We start from the raw sequence: 15447 nt of genomic DNA on the forward strand, positions 1-15447 counted from the left end.
GTGAACTGTCTCTTTAAGAGCGCTGCGTGAACCTTTTCACCTCGTTGCATAACGTATAATTAGTGGCTTCAAATTCCAGGTCAACAAGTAGAACGTTTACGTCTTTTTAAAGCATCATTTTAAACTCATGATTCACAGAATTTGAAAACATAAAAATAAGATATAAAAAAAAAATCATAGTATAGTATGTTGAATGAGGATGTACTGGTCCTTGTATAGTACAGTGAGACGTTTTTGTGTTTTTTGAACTGTCTCTGTAGTGATGCTGATTGGCTGGAGAACCTCTCTGACCTTTGACTCTCTCCAGGCCCGTGAAGGTGATCCGCCTCCTGGCCAGAGACACCGTGGAGGAGATCATGTACTCTCGCGCCGCGTCCAAGCTGCTGCTCACCAACGCGGTCATTGAAGAAGGACGCTTCTCTCTGCTGGACCAAGCTCAGTCAGCTGCTGCAGGACTTCAGGTTGTTTTTAGAAGATCTCACAACGATAATAAACAAACAACACAAATAACGCTATCTTATAACGCTCTCGTGTTCTTGTCCTCTGCAGCTCAGTGAGATCTTGAAGTTCGGGGTGGATAAGCTCCTGGCGTCGGAGGAGAGCTCTGTGACGGATGTGGAACTGGAGAAGATCCTCGGTCCGTCGCGTGACGGTCAGTGGGTGGAGGAAGACTTCAGAGAAGAAGAGGAGGAGGAGGAAGAGGAGAGCGGCTCTGCGTCTGACGGACAGAGTATGTGTCCTCTTATAAGACCTCCTTTTGTCAGAACGCCGCTGGTCGTGTCCGGTGGTTAGACTGGTTACGGCGACATGTGAACGCGTCGCTCTCGCTTTCGGTTCTCAACGTCGCAGACATGAAAATGCACCACAGGCTTCCTCTGCTGGGTTCATATTTCCTTTTTTCCACGTACGAGTAGAAGGTTCACATGGTGTCACTAATCAGATCATCACAAAAGAAACAAGGGAGCAAATAGATCCATGATACCACTTTTTGAACATTTATAGTGTTTTATTTCTTCATAAAAACACTTCAAATGAGAAGGAAATAAAAGATTGTATTTTTATTGATTAAAACAAATCTCATCCTTAATATTTTTTATATTTTTAAGCGTGTGTTAGGAAGTTAAACAGCTCATAATTCATGTGAAAACATCTACTGGATTTATTCAAGTAGTCCATCAACCTGATCCACAACGGTCCGTTACACCACAAGTAGAAGCTTGACTTTGTGATTTGAATATTGACCCTCCTCCGTCGCGCTGCCCTGTTCCTCCAGACCACATGTACTACTTCGAGGGCAAAGACTACAGTAGAGACCCGAGCGCCGAAGACCAGAAGAGCTTCGACCGTCTGCTGGAGGAGCAGCTGGCCGACTTCCAGAGAGCCGCGGGAGAAGGACGAGCTCTACGGCGCAAAGCTGGAGTAAGACTCAATGTGCACGTTGTACATCGTTTATTCTAGTCTTCAAAGAGACGGTAGTGATGTTCTGTAGTGTGTCAGTGTGAGGTTCTCCTCCACAGTCGGTGTTCTGCTGCAGCAGATTGAGTTCATAGAACCAGACGGGAGATCATGTTGTAAAAGAAAGAGAGCCGGCTTCACTTCACGTCACTTTCATTAATTGAAAAATGTAACATGAAGTCGAGCTGAACTAAAGCCAAAAGTCAACAACAGCCGCACCGATGAGACACCGTGTCCTAGCAGCAAGCGCTGCGTTCCGTCTTGAAAACAACCAACGCCTTCTCCCCGCAGGCAGCGGCCGCTTTGTTCTCACCGACGGCTGTCATGAGCCGGCTCCTACAATGGAGGACGGTGGATTAAATGTATTTATTATAAGGAAGTAAAGAAATGGTTTGCATTGTGAAGTGTGTCAGTCAGGAACAAGTGAAGTGTGAGGTGTTGTCAGCGGAAACAAAAGGAGACCAAACCAAACTGATTTTAATCTCATACAACCACACTCAGTTTAAAGGACTTCCTCTCAGCTTCTTGCTCTGTTGAACTAGTAAACATTTGCCTCACATGAGAATATAAATATATTATTTTTGTTTTCGAACCCCAAACTAAATACTAGTTGTGGAAAGGCGCCAACCTCAGGTTCTTTAAAGCTTAAAGCTTCACGTGTTAAAGCTGCATTCTCTCTCGTGTCCATCAGGGGGCGACTCCTCTGGTCGTATAGAAGTCTAGTCTAAAATGACTCTACTTCTCTCTTGATTTATTCCCTCAGTAAACATTGTAAACATGAGTTTATGGTCTCAATCTCTAGTTTACAGTCTTCTTCAATACAGCATGATGTTCATTTAGTACATTATGGAACATTTAGAGTCAAACAGACCATAAAGCAGGGGATGATTTAGGGGCGGGGCTACACGCTGATTGACAGGTCTCTACCAGAGACGTATACGCCGTCTCTACGTCACTCCTCCTCAGTCCTAATATGGTCACTTCCTGTTCACTGGTTGTAATAAATCCAAGATGGCAACGGCCAAATCGACGACGTCCACCTCTTATATACAGTCTAATATAACTCTAAACTCAAATCATGGTGATCATTATCTATATTAAACTGTGACTAACGGCGTGATTTTTCTCGCGTTTGTTGCCAGGCTTCACTGTCGGTAGCCCTCGGGATACCAACGAGGAAGAGGAAAGCCCTGACGGAGGCCGAGCTGGAGCTCAGACGCCAGAGACGAGAGGAGGCTGCAGCCAAGAGAGCCAAACTCCAGGAGGACACCAAGAAGAAGCAACAAGAGCAGAAACACAAGAAAAAGTAAAAGATTTGTCGAATCCTGTGTGTGTGTGTGTGTGTGTGTGTGTGTGTGTGTGTGTGTGTGTGTGTGTGTGTGTGTGTGTGTGTGTTTATATTTCGGTGACTTTACACGTTGTTTTCTCATCGTGCAGAATGGCGTGGTGGGAGTCGTGCGGCTACAGGTCGCACTGTCTGCCGCCGGTAAACAGTGAAGAAGAAGAAGAAGAAGAAGAAGAAGAAGAAGAGGAGGAGGAGGAGGATGACAGCAGCGTGTCCTCCACAGACTCCGACAGCACGGCCATCAGCTACGTTCTGGGGGATGTTACTCATCCTCACGCCGCTCAGGGAGACGCCATCATCGTCCACTGTGTTGGTACGAATCCTGTACTACTCTTAGTATGAGATGAGGAGAAAGCTAGCAGAACGTGTGCCGAAGTATTGATTTTAAAGCTGCTGCGAGGAGCTTTCTTTTCTGTTGATTCTGGCGCCCCCTGTGGACTAAAGAGGTAGTGTTTCAGAGCACCAGACTCCCTTTAGAAAACCTCTCATTTTACTGCAGCAGGATCAGTAATAATCTACTCAAGATCCTTACTGACTTCATAGTCTCACAGTCAACTTCAATACGATATTTGTATGTTAATTCCAAAGAATTAAATTTTATATTTTGGCTTTTTCTTTTCTAAATTTTTAAATTTGGTTTCAAAATATCATAACATTTGATGATTTTTTTAATATATATATATATATTGAGAGAGATTTAGTTCATTTGAAACCATTTAGAAATAGATGACAGCTCTTCTTCTGCTTCCTGTATCGGTGTGGTGAAGAGCAACAGGACATCAGAAGATGTTTGTCGTTGTTGTTGTAATGAGTAATGTTTTGTGTGAAGATGACTCGGGCCGGTGGGGAAGAGGAGGCCTGTTCACTGCTCTGGAGGTCCGATCAGATGAACCACGGAAGAAGTACGAGTCGGCTGGCAAGATGAAAGGTGAGATTATCCACGATTACACAAAAGCATCTTCATCTGTAGCGTCCGGTTGACATAAAATGAAAAACTAATTTAACGTGATTTTTTTTTTTTTAAATGTGTTTCAGATCTGGACGTTGGAAACGTGCTGCTCTTCCCCATCGATGACAAACAGTCGAGATTAGACGGCCGGGATCAAGTAGGTTCTGTTTGACTGGTTTAAAAAGTTGCTCTGATGTCTTTCGAGGAGAAAAATGTCAAGAAAAACTATACAATAAATAGTATATATTTATATTATTTGACACTGTTACGGGGTAAAATATTTTAACCAACAACCGTTCTGATCAAAACTAACAAATATTCAATCATTTTAAGAATTTAAAACCTTTAAATGACAGTTTGTTTACATACAGCAGTGATTCCCCTAGTGGACACCAGGAGAATAACATGTATTATCTCCATAATACAGTAGTGATGCCCCTAGTGGACACCAGGAGAATAACATGTATTATCTCCATAATACAGCAGTGATGCCCCTAGTGGACACCAGGAGAATAACATGTATTATCTCCATAATACAGCAGTGATTCCCCTAGTGGACACCAGGAGAATAACATGTATTATCTCCATAATACAGCAGTGATGCCCCTAGTGGACACCAGGAGAATAACATGTATTATCTCTATAATACAGCAGTGATGCCCCTAGTGGACACCAGGAGAATAACATGTATTATCTCTATCATACAGCAGTGATGCCCCTAGTGGACACCAGGAGAATAACATGTATTATCTGGTGGAAAATAGTAAAAAGTTCTGCCTAGAAGTCAGAACTCTAGACTTAAAGTCTGATATAATGCAATGAATGATTTTATGATGTAATGGGATCAAACACTGTGGTTTTAATGGGACATTTGTATGCCATGTGCATTAAGACAAACAACATGATTAAAATGTTTTAAATAAAAACAGCCTTTGTGTTGCAGAAGTCTTAGATGAAACGCTGCACAAACAATCTTCGCTCCCTTAAAAGAGATGCACACTTGTCTGATTTACAAACGTTCTCCTTTGCGGTCGCAGCGACACAACATTATTTATGTGACACACTGGGTTTGGGTTCGGGCGCGGTGACAAAAGTGTGAAGATGTGAGAAACGATTAAAAACAAATAACGCCTGAAGCTGTTTTTTTTTTTTTTTTTTCAAGCTGGCCTTGATCGTCGCACAGCAGAGAGACAAAGCCAACAACCTGTCCGGGATTCTTCTGACGGCTCTGGACGACGGTCTGAAGAAGATTCACGCTGCAGCCAAAAGACACAAAGGTACGCTCACGTTATTGAACAGACACCGTCTTGTTTCGTGTCGTCTGTCCACGAGCGTCAACAACGCGCAATAATGAAGCCTGTTTGAGGACAGACGGGGGAAGGAGGGGCGTGATGAAAGGTACAAAGAACAGCCTGTGTGTTGTGTTGGTGGCGTCAAATATTGCAAACACATGAAAAAGATTTATATTTCCCTCGGGGGTTTGTTCTGATTAACGGGTGAACACCTGGAGCTGAGATTACCTGCGTGAGTCGAGTCTTTGTTTACCTCTTTTCTGATCACTAGTGACTATTATCCGTGTGTCGTTTTCTCCACAAAGCAAGCGTCCATCTTCCTCGCATCGGCCACTCCACCAGAGGCTTCAACTGGTACGGCACGGAGAGGCTGATCAGGAAACACCTGGCGTCCAGAGGCGTCCCCACATTCATGTATCTTTAACTGTTTTGATCTTGAGGCCCGATGTGTCTCTGAAGGGTCGTTGTCCTCTTAACCTGACGGACAGTTACTACCACAACAGAGCAGCGAAGAAGAAGAACTCGGCCGCTCCTCAGACGTCCTCCTCGGAGCTGCATCGCTCCGACGGGCCGACCGACGACGAGGCAGAAGCGGAGGCCCCCGGCCCCTCGGCTCCTCCCAGGAGCCCCCACGGCCCCGCGGAGCTCCCCGACTTCATGAAGGGGGTCCGTGTGTTTTTCTACAACCTGGCCGCATCGGAGAGGAAGAGGCTGGCCCGCTACCTCATCACATATCCTTTCACTTCTCTGTTAACCCTCTGAACCCTGAAAACCATGTGCGATCATGTTTTATTCAAACAAATCGGCAAAACTACACCGTTTATCGCAGCCGGAAGCTGTGAAAAACTTGTCATTATCGTCAGATTGTCACCTTTCCGGCGGTCCTTGAACACGTCGCGTGTGACGAACGCTTCCGTCACAAACGGGAACGAAGCTGAATACTGTTTTATCGCTTGTGCAGTTTGCGTCGTCGGTGAAAGACGGATCTGTTCATTCATAAAAATGCTCCTTAGCTGCTGTGAACTTATGATGGAGACGAGGAGGACGTCATGAGTCCACAGGTGACTCACATCGTGGCAGAGCTGGAGAGCAACATCCAATCACAGGTCAGAGTTTTTCACTCTATTGATATTTGCAGAAGGAAATTAAAGAGACAGTGGTGATGTTCTGTAGTGTGTTTGAGTGAGGTTCTCCTCCACAGTCACTGTTCTACTACAGTAGATGTTTCAGCTCGCCTGGCTTGTTCTTTGTTGAGCGACTTTGGTGAATCTGAAGTGCTTGCCAATAACAAAAGACCTTTTTAATGAACCAGAAGCAGATGATAAGAGAAATCCCAGAGAAGGGTCTTTTATTGTGGATTAACTTCACGTGTGATCTGTGTGAACCCAGGAGCTCCAGGATCTGGTCCGTCGGTACTCTCAGGCCGTCCCGGTGCAGAAGGACTGGCTGGAGTCCTGCTTCTCCAAACAGGGACGAGTCGACACGGCTCCGTTCCTCCACCCGCTGAGATAACTCCCAGTTTTTAATCCCTCTGTTTGTTTGTGTCGAGCGGGAATGAAAACAGTGTGCGATCATTGATTTATGGGTGAAATAAGGATCACGATGAATCCATATGTAGATTCATTCTACTTCACTCTAACCGTCTTAAATCTGATTTGATGGTGGCAGAGACGACATTTTAAAGTTATGACAGAAGTCTGATTTCAGATTACATGTAATCAGGATAACTAAGTAATCACATTACAAAGATTTAATAACTATAATCAGCCTGCATTACATAAGAAAAAACAGTTGCACTTAGGTTATAGTTATATTGTCATGGATTACATTTTTCATTGCTTTTTAAAACTTTTTTTCATAATCAATCAACTCATGAAATTTACATTCATCAACTGTAAATGCTGAATTTGCAAAGTGCATTTTATTTGCATTAAAAGAGAAAAAAAAATGTGTTGATCTCCATTTATTTTTCATTTAAATGTTTAATCCAAAAGTATTTTATTTTTATATTTTTTTTTTTACACACACACACACACACACACACACACACACACACACACAAAACTTTTTAAATATCCGGATGATGAATAAATGTGACAGAAAGCCACATGTTTACACAACACACCTCTCAATTAAAGAAGCAAAACAAACAATAACAAAAGGGGAAAAAATTTAAAGAATTTGGAAAAATACAACAAAAAAATACACAAGAAGCAGCACAAAAAAACCTAACCAATAAAATAAATAAATACATGAACTACGGGTATAAGTACCCGGATTAGATTACATTTATTCCTGTGTATTAGTGTATATTAGTATTAATAACAGAATGTTGTGTAATTTATATTCAGTGTAATTAAATATGACCCAGCCCTGTTTTACTGCTCTGCGGTTGTCATGTTGACATTCGGTTCCACAGTTGAATCTGTAGAAACAGGCTGCGCATGCGCGCGCGCGTGTGTGCGTGTAGGTGTGTGTGTGTGTGTGTGTGTGTATGTATGTGTGTGTGTGTGTGTGTGTGTGTGTGTGTGGCGTGTCCTGTCCCGGAGGGGCGGGGCTTCTCGGCGGTAAAGACAGAGAAGACCGAAGTGCTCTCGTGCGACAATATTTCTCATCTGTCTCGCGGAGACGACATCAAAAGGAAAACTACACTTACATAAAAAACAACAACAGTTGAACACAAAGTCGTTACTTCTTTTACTTCTTTTTATTGTTTTTTACCTTTCTGACTCGTCTTCGCACGAGGACACCGACTCACCTGAGGGAGACCTGAAGTCATCGACGGTGAGTTTGAAGACTTATTTGACAACGTGTCACCAGTTTGTGTACTCAGACAAATACCTGATGTACTCGGACAAATACCTGGTGTACAACAAGACATTATACTTTGTTTTTTGTGGAGTTTTTTGAGCCGTTTTAAGCTTGAGCTTGTCTCGCGCGCTGTGGTGAAAAGATGCTCTCTCTCTCTCTCTCTCTTTCTCTCTATATATATATATATTTATATATATATATATATATATTTATATATATATTTATATATATATATATTTACCTCCATGTGTATTTATTTATACACGCATATATATGTGTATATATATATATATATATATATATATATATATATATATATATATATATATATATATATATGTATAAATGTTAAAGGAGTATTTATTTACCTCCATGTTTATGAAGGCCGCACTAATGAAGGTAGAAGGAGACGTTTCTGGGTCAGTCACACAGTGGAAACTGCAAACAACTCTAATATTATGTGTGCGTGGTGTATGTATGTGTGTGTGTGTGTGTGTGTGTGTGTGTGTTTAACGCTTACAGGAACCGTCGGAGGTGTTTCTAAACTGAGGTTTTTAAAGACCTACATTCGCTTTGTGTCGTTCTGAGTGTTTGTGGTTTTTGTGACCCTGAAAAAAATCATATTTCTGTCTAAACGGTCATTAAACCTTTATTTTAATATTTCTGATCAATGGAAACAGACACACGTGAGGTCACTGATGACACACGAGACCCCCAAAGTATCCAAATGATGATTTAGTGCCTCAAAAAATAATAATAATCACAAACAGATAATAAGTCATTATTTAGTAATAAGAAGTCATTTCAACAAAGTTTATCAATCATTTGAGAAACTAACTCATTGTTTTGGGAACCGTCTTATTTTTTTTTTTATGTCATAATTTTGAGAAAGTTTCTCATTATTTTTTTAAATGATTTCTCAATAATTTGAGATACTTTCTAATTACTTTGAATCGTTTTCTTTCTACTGGTAGAAATGTTCTTCTACAGTTTTGAATACTTTGTGTTTAGTTCTTTCTAACGTGTCATCGATGACGCACTGAGAATCAAACTGAATTATCTTTTATCGAACGTGTCGTCACAAAGAAATCCAGACACAGAATTTGTAATCTTTTGGAAGTTTTGTGGTTTGATGACTTGAGTTGTTCTGTTTATATCAACCAGCAGACGTTCATCAAAAAGCCCCGTGTGTGGGAGACGCTTTAAATCAAACACACACCGGCGTGGGCCGACACACACACACACACACACACACACACACAGCCGGTGTGTTAACGTGACGGAGGTGAAGCGGCTGTAACTTTTAAATCACAATACGTCTCGTTTTCGTCTCCGCAGTGTTTCAGATGCGGCTCGAAGCCGGCACGTGGACGTGAGGAGGAGGACCAATGATGCTGCCCGCTTCCGTTCACTCGGCTCCCAATAGGTGAAACGAATAACTACCAATTCTCTGCTCACCTTTGCCTTTTTCTGCTTTCATGTTTCTATGCAAATGTTTTTGTGTGCGGATGTCGTTTAGCAGCCACAGAACGAGATCTCGCTGTGATAAGAGACACTGCGTCTGTAGACGATGACGTGGAGCTGATTTGAAATGCTTGATATATCCTGTTCACCTTTAACCCTCTTTTTAAGCTGCTTCTCGTTTCTCTCTCTCTCTGTGTGGTCTTGATTTTCTCTGTAGTATAAAGTTCTGTTCCTCTATAGAACCAGAACACATCATGACTAGTAGAGAGAACTAGAACATGTCTTTAGTGAGAATAACACAGTTATGACGACATCAATCATTAAACAAGAACAGTTTAAGTTCTTTGATAATTTCTTTTACAAACATTTAAAAATAATTTAATCTATAAATCCAACATGTTTCCAAGTGTTACCAGTGTTAGAAAAAAATAGTCTCTACATGTTATGAATATTAAACTATTGACATCTCTCCTCTCCTCTCCTCTCCTCTCCTCTCCTCTCCTCTCCTCTCCCCTCCTTCCTCTCCTCTCCTCTCCTCTCCTCTCCCGTCCTTCCTCTCCTCTCCTCTCCTCTCCTCTCCTCTCCTCTCCTCTCCTCTTCTCTCCTCTCTGTTCACTTCCTGAAGTTCAGTCAAAGTTTCTCTGATTTCTGGTCACATGACTGTTGGTCTCAGATGAATCAATCATGACTTCATAGTTTCTCTGAGGAGTTCACAATTTAATGTTTTTAACACAATCTGGTTAAAGTGAACGCTTTATTAGAGGAGAGATTTTAAATGAGAACATGTAGAATAAAATGTTTCTGATGAAATATCACAGAAAAAGCAACCGTATGGAAGCTTAAAAGCGCATAAAACATTTGTGTGTGTTCAATGACCGTCGGAAAGATGAAAACTCTGACGATAATGTCAGTTTTTACAGCTTCTGGCTTAGTTTTGGCTATTGATTAAAGAAAAAAAGCTCTTCTCTTATTGGGTTCAGAGGCTATGTTGATGAAAATCTTTTAATTAGTTGTACAAACTGCAGTGAGAGTGAAGCAGCAGCTGACATTCGTCTCCACTCACAGTCACGTCAGCCAGCTGAGCAGATCCTTCAGCGGCCACCACAACACGCCGGAGGAGGACGATGAGACCATGAGCACGGAGGAGCGAGAAGCCAGCGGAGTCCATGACTCCGCCCCTCAGCCCGACGGCCACCATCACACCTCCGCCGCCTCCTCCTCCTCCTCCTCCTCCTCCTCCTCCGCCGCCGCCACCTCCCCGTTTGGCGCCCAGAGGCTGGACAGAGTAGAGGACCACCGCCTCCCTCCACTAAGCTCCAGCTTCTGCTGTTACCAGCCTCCCTGCCGCCTTCCCGCCGGCTACAGCCAGCCCACGCCGTTCCCCAGCCAGGCCGACGGCACCTGGCTCCACCCGAGCTTCGCCAGCAGCTGGTCGGGGTATCCCAACAGCCTGCCGTCCTCTCTGGACCAGAAGGACCAGTCCTTCCACAGCAGCCTCTCCGGGTACAAGTCGGCGTCTCTGCCCGGCCGACACAGCCCCAGCATGACCAGCCTGGAGCAGCCGCTGTCTCTGTGCTCCAACCCGCCTTCGGGCAACTTGTGCCACCACACGTTGTCTCCGTACTCGTGTCCGCCGCAGGGAGCGGCCTGCTGTGCGCAGTGTCCTGCAGATGTCTTCAACGGGGGGGGCCGCCGTGGCCAACAAACACCCCTGGCCTCCGTACCACCCGGCTTACGGCCCGTACTGTAAGTCTGATTCTCTGTTTATCAACTACAGACTAGAGAGAGGCCAAGCCCCGCCCCTTTAGGTTCACCACCATACCGGAAACAATACGTACAGGAGGCAACCTCCGGTCCTGAAGAGTGAAGTCAATGCTTAGTGTGTTAAAGCTGCATTCTCTCTAGTGTCCACCAGGGGGCGACTCCTCTGGTTGTATAGAAGTCTAGTCTAAATTGACTCTACTTCTCTCTTGATTTTATTCCCTCAGTAAACATTGTAAACATGAGTTTTATGGTCTCAATCTCTAGTTTACAGTTTTCTTCAATACAGCATGATCTTCATTTAGTACATTATGCTCCATTTAGAGTCAAATAGACCATAAAGCAGGGGATGATTTAGGGCGGGGCTACACGCTGATTGACAGGTCTCTACCAGAGACGTGTACGCCGTCTCTACGTCACTCCTCATTCCAAATATGGTCACTTCCTGTTCACTGGTTGCAAAAAAAAGCCAAGAACGGTGACTTTCTTTTTAAATTGGCAAACGCAATGTTGTAATTCGTGGCACAATTCACTACCGAACATACTTTTTCCGAAATAAGGTCCCACGTTGGTGAACCAGAGGGGGGGGCGGGTCTTAGCCTCGGTAATGTGAGCAGTGCATTAACGATCTGTTCATATTCAGTTAAGGGTCGTTCTCTTCTGTCTCGTTTCAGATCCAGACCCCTGCAGACGTCCTGGACCTGGATTCTCACACATGTGAGTTGTGTTTTTTTTTTCTTAATTATAATTCTGCGCCTCAGTAGAAGAACTCATCGTGTTTCTAACTCTTTTGAAACGATGTTTGCAGCGGACACATCGCTCCGGCTAAAGAGAAGCAGCCTCCTCACAGCGTCCCCGCTCTCTTCTGGAACAGAGTAAGAGATCCACCATCACACCATCACACCATCACACCACCACACACCACCTCACCACCACACCACCACAACCACCTCACCACCACACCACCTCACCTCACCACCACACCACCACACCACCTCACCACCTCACCACCACACCACCTCACCTCACCACTCACCACCTCACCACCACACCACCTCACCACCCTCACCACCACACCACCACACCTCACCACCACACCACCACACCCACCTCACCACCACACCACCACACCACCACACCACCTCACCACTCTCACCACCACACCACCACACCACCACAACCACCTCACCACCTCACCACCACACCACCTCACACCACACACCACCACACCACCACACCACCTCACCACCTCACCACCACACCACCTCACCACCACACACCACACCACCACCTCACCACCACACCACCACACCACCTCACCACCACACCACCTCACCACCACACCACCACACACCACCTCACCACCACACCACCTCACCACCACACCACCACACCACCTCACCACCACACCACCACACCACCACAACACCCACCTCACCACCACACCATCACACCACCACACCACCACACCACCACACCACCTCACCACCTCACACCACACCACCTCACCACCACCTCACCACCACACCACCACACCACCACACCACCACACCACCTCACCACCACACCACCACACCACCACACCACCACACCACCTCACCACCACACCACCACACCACCACACCATCACACCATCACATCATTCACAGATTATTCTTGTGTTGTTCGCTGCCGTTATTTATCGACTCATTGCTCCGAACGTCTTGACCTCAGGGAGAGTCTTTGTGACCTACGAGGCCGACGACGACAAACACGTCAACGAGATCATCAACTTCGTGGCTCTGCTGCGACACAACGGCTTCGACACTCACGTACGTCTGAGGCTTTCTGTCTCGTTAGAGGTGGTCGAGTGTTCGTTTTTTGGGGGGGGATGAAAAGGTTCTGAGCGACGTCGCCGTTTGTTTTTCAGATCGACATCTTCGAGCAGCAGTTCAGGAGCATCAGCAAGATCGACTTCATGGAGCGCTACCTCAGCGAGGTGAGAAAGGTGTCCGTGTTCGTGCCTTCAGGACCCCCTCGGCTTTAACGCGACCTGAGGAGATAAAGGCTTTTATGTGACGTCGTCGCTTTCTCTGTTTTATTTCACCCGTCAGAAGGAGTACCTGATCATCATCATCATCAGTCCGAAGTACTACGACACGGTGACGGCCTCCCCCGTCGGTCAGAGCGACGAGCGGACCCTTCAACACGGTCTACATCCACAAACAGGTTCACGATGAGTCCCTCGGTCCTGAAGCACAGACCCAGAAGAGTGGCTGTGAGATCGTCTCTGACTCTCTTGTTTTCTCCCTCGTAGCTCCAGAATGAGTTCATTCAGAACGGCAGCAAGAATTTCAGGTTCATTCCCATCGTGTTCCCCGGGGCTAAGAAGGTGAGTTTCACGCTCCGCCGACAGAAGAATGTAATGAGTCTAAATGAGTCTCGAGCTACTCCTTCTGCGTGATTAGGCTCCGCCCACCCCCCCCCCCCCCCCCCATGTGCTGGTAAACACATGCCGAACATACAATGTACCGCCTCGCATCGGCATGAGGAGCTTCCTCTTTGAAATGCTCGGTAACAAGTTGAGTTTAGTTTATTTATTGTTTACAGATAATGAAAGCTGCATACAGATTTTCAGATGATGCTCATTATAGTGATAGTATATATAGTTTATATATATATAGTCATACTTATAGAACAAGGTGTCCACGTGTTCAGACTCTTGTGGCAACCATTTCCTGGTGAGAGTCACCAGAAGTACGTTTATTAAACATTTGTCTCTTTTTGACAATGTTCTTCAGGTAAATATCTCAGAATCATGCTCTTACTTTCTCGAGGTAGAGCGGTGTGTTCCCTCCCCACTAGTCTGTGATAACAACCCCCCAAAAAATATGAGTTTTAATTTAACCTCCAAACCTCAGTCCTCTTTTTTTTGTGTTTTTTTTTTTTTTTTTTTAGTGTCACGTCCCGAACTGGCTGCAGAACACTCACGTCTACCAATGGCCGCTCCACCGCGACGACATCCTGCGGCGGCTGATGAGAGTAGAGAAGTACATCACCCTCCCCCGATCGGAGAGCTGCCGACCATCGTCTCCATCCCCTTGTAGAGACATCGTGAACCCGTGAACCCCGGAGACGCAAAACAAACGCACCTTTTGCTTTTCTGGATCACTGCTGGAGGTGAACGGGGGGGAGGGGGAGGGGGGAGGGGGAGGGGTTTAATCTTTTTTTATTTTGAGTGTGAATGTGATGTTTAACGGGCAGTTAACCCCCCTCCAAAAAAAAAAAAAAATCAAAAATACAATATTTGAGCTTTTTTACCAAATGAGGCCTAAACTCTGAAGAGGTGACGACGTGGAGGCCGAGTCTGTTCACTAGAGTTCAGTCACTTTGCAAAGGAAACACAAGCAGAGGGTCCGTTTTTCTGTCTTCATGCGGTTTGTCGGTACGTCGGCGTCCCTCGAGGTTCTTGCGCAACGGAACATCCGTTCACCGCTCCGGTAGAGCGGACGAGCCTCGAACACGACGCCGTCTCTTGGCTCCGCCACGAGCCAGAAAGCTAACGCTATGCTAGCCTAGATTAAAGGTGTGAATAACGCGGCATGTTAGATTATTAATCATCAGTGGGGGAAACGCATTTGCCACCAAATAGACTCAGACAACAGACAGTAAAACACATTCAAATGAATAAATGACGCCATTAAAATGCCATTTGAGACATTGAGTAAATATTATATGACAGAATGTTTATCAATAAGAGTAGATAGATATCCATCCATGTCTCCAGATGAACGTCAGTAGTATAATATAATAATGACGTTATGCCAGTGAGATTTTAAAGTCAATAACGATCTTGACTGATGAGTAGAACTACAGGCGAGAGGACATGTGTGTAGTTGTTATTTCAGAGTGCGCTGTCTCTTTAAGGGCACTGCGTGAACCCTTTCACCTGGTTGCATAAAGTCTAATTAGTGTCTTTAAGTTCCTCAGAGAAGTGTTGATGTGGCCCGAAGGCCTCTGCTGGTGCTGCTCCAGGTCCACCAAGAGAACGTTCAGAACCCACGAGGCACAGCATCCGTTTCCTTCATGCGTGCGTGTGTTCTGGGATGTGTTCTGGGATGTGTTCTGGGATGTGTTCTGTGATGTGTTCTGTGATGTGTTCTGTGATTTAATTAGACGACATGTGAGCTTTAATTTCACAAAGCAAACAGACGGACGTCTCCCCCGGTGCACCTCCTCTCTATCGTCACCTTTTATCTAAAGCAAACAGCTGGATGCAGTCATTGTTGTGATTTAAAGAGTAAACGGTAACAGACGATGTCTAAAGACTCTTTTCTTTCTTTTGTTTTTATGAAGATTTTGTTTAAAGTGGAGGCAGATTTACAAATATA

The 15447-nt window shown here is 44.9% G+C and overlaps 2 protein-coding genes across 3 annotated transcripts in view; both read left to right on the plus strand.

Moving 5' to 3' along the window:
- The window catches only part of chd1l (chromodomain helicase DNA binding protein 1-like), an 11895-nt gene extending 4913 nt beyond the window's left edge, over window positions 1-6982 (plus strand). For both annotated transcript variants that reach the window (XM_068725401.1, XM_068725402.1), the window contains 12 exons: window positions 308-461; window positions 550-730; window positions 1274-1419; window positions 2598-2761; window positions 2893-3113; window positions 3630-3728; window positions 3836-3906; window positions 4912-5026; window positions 5347-5455; window positions 5530-5770; window positions 6064-6147; window positions 6431-6982. In XM_068725401.1, coding sequence (XP_068581502.1) covers window positions 308-461; window positions 550-730; window positions 1274-1419; window positions 2598-2761; window positions 2893-3113; window positions 3630-3728; window positions 3836-3906; window positions 4912-5026; window positions 5347-5455; window positions 5530-5770; window positions 6064-6147; window positions 6431-6553 — 1708 coding nt within the window. In that variant the 3' untranslated portion in view covers window positions 6554-6982. The remainder of the gene's footprint in view (window positions 1-307; window positions 462-549; window positions 731-1273; window positions 1420-2597; window positions 2762-2892; window positions 3114-3629; window positions 3729-3835; window positions 3907-4911; window positions 5027-5346; window positions 5456-5529; window positions 5771-6063; window positions 6148-6430) is intronic.
- A 649-nt stretch (window positions 6983-7631) lies between these two features.
- On the plus strand, window positions 7632-11933 carry traf3ip2l (TRAF3 interacting protein 2-like). The gene is made up of 5 exons (XM_068725388.1): window positions 7632-7825; window positions 9191-9278; window positions 10382-11062; window positions 11752-11794; window positions 11886-11933. Exons 2-5 carry the CDS (start codon window positions 9241-9243, stop codon window positions 11904-11906), a joined length of 783 nt encoding a protein of 260 aa, XP_068581489.1. The 5' UTR covers window positions 7632-7825; window positions 9191-9240; the 3' UTR covers window positions 11907-11933.
- Window positions 11934-15447: the final 3514 nt, after the last annotated feature.

This window comes from Cebidichthys violaceus, unplaced genomic scaffold, assembly GCF_023349555.1.
Source record: "Cebidichthys violaceus isolate CVI_PGR_0920_01 unplaced genomic scaffold, fCebVio1.0.p SCAF_35, whole genome shotgun sequence".
Lineage (NCBI taxonomy): Eukaryota > Metazoa > Chordata > Actinopteri > Perciformes > Stichaeidae > Cebidichthys > Cebidichthys violaceus.

What these genes read in the sequence shown, in the direction of transcription:
- traf3ip2l (XM_068725388.1), top strand. Translation starts at nt 9,241, where the DNA reads ATGATGCTGCCCGCTTCCGTTCACTCGGCTCCCAATAG. An exon ending in GTTCACTCGGCTCCCAATAG is followed by an intron (nt 9,279 to 10,381) that starts GTGAAACGAATA and finishes CTCCACTCACAG; the next exon opens with TCACGTCAGCCAGCTGAGCA. An exon ending in CCCGGCTTACGGCCCGTACT is followed by an intron (nt 11,063 to 11,751) that starts GTAAGTCTGATT and finishes GTCTCGTTTCAG; the next exon opens with ATCCAGACCCCTGCAGACGT.